Source organism: Melampsora larici-populina, assembly GCF_000204055.1.
Source record: "Melampsora larici-populina 98AG31 unplaced genomic scaffold MELLAscaffold_34, whole genome shotgun sequence".
Lineage (NCBI taxonomy): Eukaryota > Fungi > Basidiomycota > Pucciniomycetes > Pucciniales > Melampsoraceae > Melampsora > Melampsora laricis-populina.
This window is the reverse complement of record NW_006768798.1, coordinates 564,193-568,731: the sequence shown is the minus strand read 5'-3', so window position 1 is coordinate 568,731 and position 4,539 is coordinate 564,193. Positions and strand designations below refer to the sequence as shown.

The 4,539-nt window shown below is 45.1% G+C and overlaps 1 protein-coding gene across 1 annotated transcript; it reads right to left on the bottom strand.

Annotated features, from left to right (window-relative positions):
- Positions 1 to 2,445: 2,445 nt before the first annotated feature.
- MELLADRAFT_90015 (uncharacterized protein) lies at positions 2,446 to 4,173 on the bottom strand (the record flags this gene model as incomplete). The annotated part of the gene is made up of 5 exons (XM_007413000.1): positions 2,446 to 2,584; positions 2,660 to 2,799; positions 2,880 to 3,214; positions 3,359 to 3,532; positions 3,627 to 4,173. The coding sequence occupies 5 exons, from the start codon at positions 4,171 to 4,173 to the stop codon at positions 2,446 to 2,448; spliced, it is 1,335 nt and encodes a 444-aa protein (XP_007413062.1).
- Positions 4,174 to 4,539: the final 366 nt, after the last annotated feature.

Below are 4,539 nucleotides of genomic sequence, written 5' to 3'. Positions count from 1 at the left end.
GGGCCACCATGCTAACGAGATTAGTTGACAGTTGAGGTACATGGAGGCAATCCGTGAAAGAAACGACTTTTCCGTTGTGAGTTCCTGACACGGTTCCGGTTCCGATGGCGTTGATCTGTTGTCCGTTGGCGACGTGGATGGCAGCTTGACAAGGTCTATAATCAGTAAAGCAAAGTCGAGAGCTGAACATAGATTGCGAGGCGCCAGAGTCAAGAACAGGTTTCCCAGTAAGGGTAGCATTAAACACGTAAGTAGTAAGAACCGTACCGCTGATGGTTGCATTGGCCGAAGTGCGATCAGTAGACTTGTTGATGTTCCGGATTGGTTTCAATTCAGGATGGACTTGATAACAACGTTCTTCAGAATGAGCAGTAGCAGGATTGTGAATACCGTTCAGACAGCGAGGATAGGAGGGAGTTCGACGCTCAGCGACTAAAGCAGCAGGAGGAGGTGCAGTACTGGGTTGATAGTCAAGGACAATTTGTTGGAGATGTTCGAATACAAGATTAAGCGACAGCAAAGTGTCGCCGGTTTCAGCAGAATGAGCAAGCAAATCTCTAGTTGAGTGATAGCGTGGAGATAATTTATATAATAACATATGAGCTAATATATCATCATCAATTTTGAACGCAACTTCAGTCATCTCGTGGGTGATCTTACGATATTCAGAGAGAAATGAAGCAAGAGAATTATCTGAGCATTTAAGATTGAGAAATTTGCGAAGAATTCGAGCACGATTACGAGCTTTCGTAGAAGCATAGAGTTTCACTAAGGCATCCCAGATAGCTTTGGGATCCTTCATGTTAGAAGTATTGATAACTAACGCTCTGTTTTCAGGACTAAGTTTACGAGAAATGAAACCTGCAGCTTTCTTACGTCGACGATGATAGTCGAGTTTGAGAGCTGCAGCAGCGTCGTCGTCAGGTTCTTGCTTGGTGCCATCTACTATACCATCTAGGTCCCCCTCCATGAAGTGGGCTAACATGAGGGGAGACCAACGTTGCCAATCTTGCTCCAGGGGAGTGATGTGAGAGGCTTCGTTGGCGGACTGATGGCTCGTCATGACGTGAGTGATATTGTTGTGATCGTTGGTGATATTGGTTGGGGTAGCTGATCCGGACGATGAAGTTAAATCGTCGCTCATGGAAGTTGTATAGCGCTGAATCTGGTTAGGATGATAGGGCTGGGCTCATAACCTAATGAGATAGGAATGGGCAGGTGACTGGTAGGAATCACTTAGTTAGTGATATGAAAGAGCGCGTAGTGGCTGAAGATCACGTAATAGTGATAGAAGAATAATCACCTGGTAGGAATCACTTAGTTAGTGATATGAAAGAGCGCGTAGTGGCTGAAGATCACGTAATAGTGATAGAAGAATAATCACCTGTTGGAAGGTGTCAAGATAAAGAGACGAATTGTTTGAGTAAGGAAACAACTTGATACGCAAACATGAGTTCTTTATATAGTAGCTATTCTTCTAGACATAGGTTAACGGTCTGACATAGGTTTGCGTCTATCATGCGCCGCATTGGGAGCATTGAAACACAGGTGTTTGTTGAGAGAAAGAAAACGAGAAAAAGGTAACAAACTAGGACGAAAGCAGTCAGCGTAGTTAAGAAGAGACATGGGATGTTGGTAAGTGCAATGAGAATTCAATAATCGCGTTGCTGCTGAGTGCGTATTGGTGCATGGACCGCATCGAGTGCAGCCATCTTGCGGCTGGGAAGTTTGAAATTGAGCTATTTATGTTACTGATCATTGAGTATCCTAACGCCGTCCATTAACTTACCGTGCTTCAATCATTTCCTCCTCTAACGCTAAAAGCACCTTCAATCTGGCTCGTTTCTCTTTGGTTCGCACATTAATTGCTGTCAGTTGGATTCCCCGCTGTCGTTCCCACTGCGTTGCGAAGTATTCAATTGTATGCAAAGCATTTTCCCTCGCAAACCGTTCTAGACTTGCCTGTGCTTGGTTAAGCTCGAGTTGATACTTTTTGGTATGCCTGACTAAGTAATATACTGTCGTGGTAAAAATTCGTTTCAGCATTAAATTTTGAGAAGTAGAAACTTAGATAGATTCAAGTAGTTTAGTCAAAATAGCGTTGAAAGTACTGACCTGCCCGATCCCTCTGGATCAAGTTCTGATGCGACGTCCAAAGATCAAGACTTACCACCCTACGCTGTTTGGTAGCATATTGGTTTGGCTTGATTAACTTAGAGTTCTTGAACCATACCCGCTCCAAACCTTCCCCATTTGACTTGCCCCAACCTGATCTCAGCCGAGGGTTATACTCAAGCTGACACCCCCAATTGTGGGCATAGGAATGAAATAATGCCGTTCCAATCTTCAAGCGGTTTGCAGCTCGCTCTTTGGGAAATAAGTCCCTCTTGCGTGGGGAACGGGAACGTGTCAGTCAACAGCTTAATGATATCAAGTCTTAGAATATCAACCGTTCCTCACCATCTTTGTGGACTTATCCAAATTACAACCAATATCGTATAGAATTTCTACTTTATTTGAGTGATCCCGGCTGTTGTCTAATACTTCCAGTAACCATTTGATTAAAGCCAGAGGGTAATGTATCCTACGGGCAAGGACAGAGGACAGACGCTGATGTAAGTCTTTGATTGAAATAGAGATAGAATAGAAATAGGCGTACTTCTCGCCGCTTTGGATCATGTTTATGTATTGCAAGACATGGTCATGTCGACATGCCATTCCAATCAGTCCGGAATCGTCCATTGCTTGAAAATAACTTTTACCCCTGGCATCATTGGCAGTGGTATGAGCCTCCGTACACTGGTGCTAATCTCGATGTCTCATGTTGTTAGCCACCGATGCGATCACATGATCAATAATAGTAAAACAGAGGACCTCACCTCTATGCCGGCTTTTGGTTTCGTCCGATTGATCTTACAGGCCATGTCGTCAACTGCCGCCGGGTCCAAGAACATACTAGGTCGAGGTGGTTGTGCGCCCGGGATCTCCACGCTCGCTGCAGCGTGTCGCCGATGCTGAAAATTGCCGTCGATGCAGATCACTAAGTCGGGTTCTTCAGCTCTTGTAACACCAACTGGTGGGCCAAAGCACTTTGGGCAGTTGTTCGCAAGTATGCCCAGGTCAGATAGTGCCAACTTTTGGTTCTCGAGAGTCCTTATCTGGAGAAGGATAGCACGATACGCGTCAATCGCAGCTGTGAAAGGTTCGCGCCAGTCTCGAGGCTACAAAACCGGTCAGTTCAAGGGATACCATGATGAATGAAGACGGTATACTTGATGATGACTAACTAGCATACTTTTCGCGGTGAGTATCAAGGGGTTGTGAGAGTCAAGATTGTCATCAAGACCCTCACAAAAACCTTTAGTCGGTACGGCGCATCGTAGCCACATCTTATGATGATGGACCATGAGTCGGACGGAAAAAGCTGTTTCTGGACACTTCGGTGAGGCGCCGATGTAGCCCATTAACAACAGTCGCACCAAGTCCGACGGGTCACACGTTTTGCAAAAACTGATCTTGACTCGTCTTCTGTCTGGAATTAGGAATAGGAAATGGATAGGTTTAGCGAACAAACTTCAAATAATGTGATTGAAGTTATTTGCAGTGTCATGAATTTTTCAACTTACACAGTAAGTCAACCAAGTCCACATCTCTCTCCGTCCGACCCTTGCAATTGCAAGGGTTCCTAAAGTCATGGTTCCAAAGCTCACAATTCCCCCAATTCGAAGTGGCTAATCGACACCGGAGAAAAGTAGGCAACATGATCGCATATTGCCAAGCCCACCTAGTCTCGTGGACCAGTCGTTCACCGAGACGTTGTTCTTTTCGCAAAGCTGCCAGGACTGGGTCAACGGTTTGATTAGGAATAGGTGGCATGAATTGAATAGGATTGATAACATAATTCGCAGGATTTTCATTTGGTTCGGCTTCTGGTGGGTCATCGAAGCCGGCAGGGTTGGGAAGATGAAGCGGCAATTCCCTAGGATCCAACCCAGGGGTTGGAGGGTGAAATCTTTCACGTGTGGCCAGACGTTGTTGCAAATTCGCAATGGCCCTTTCAGAGTTTCGTAGATCTCGTGCTTGTTGTCTGATGAATTCAAGTTGGCGAGGGGTGACTGCTCGGGGTTGTCGTCGTCGAGTAGTCAATCCGAAAATCACACGGTGTGAAACCATAGATGGTTAGATATAAAAAGATGTTGGAATAACAGTGTATATATATGATCAAATAAGATATAGATGAAGAGGATCATGACTGAACCCATGATTGGAATTGATCCAGGGCGCGGCCCCGGTGGGAGAAAGGCCCGATGCCACTTCTGTTGAGCACATATGACTTCGCAAGTCATCATTCTTCAGAAGCAAAAAAGCCAATCTTGAAAGCTTTGAGTCATCAGACTCAAAGCTTTTGAATGTTGCATAGATGAATGAAAAAGGTATCTACAGATTAATTAATATGTTTGACTGTTGATGTGGGTCAACGCATAGATGGCTCTTCAGGATGGCTTCAATCTGAGCTGGAAGATTGGCCTGTTAGCCGTG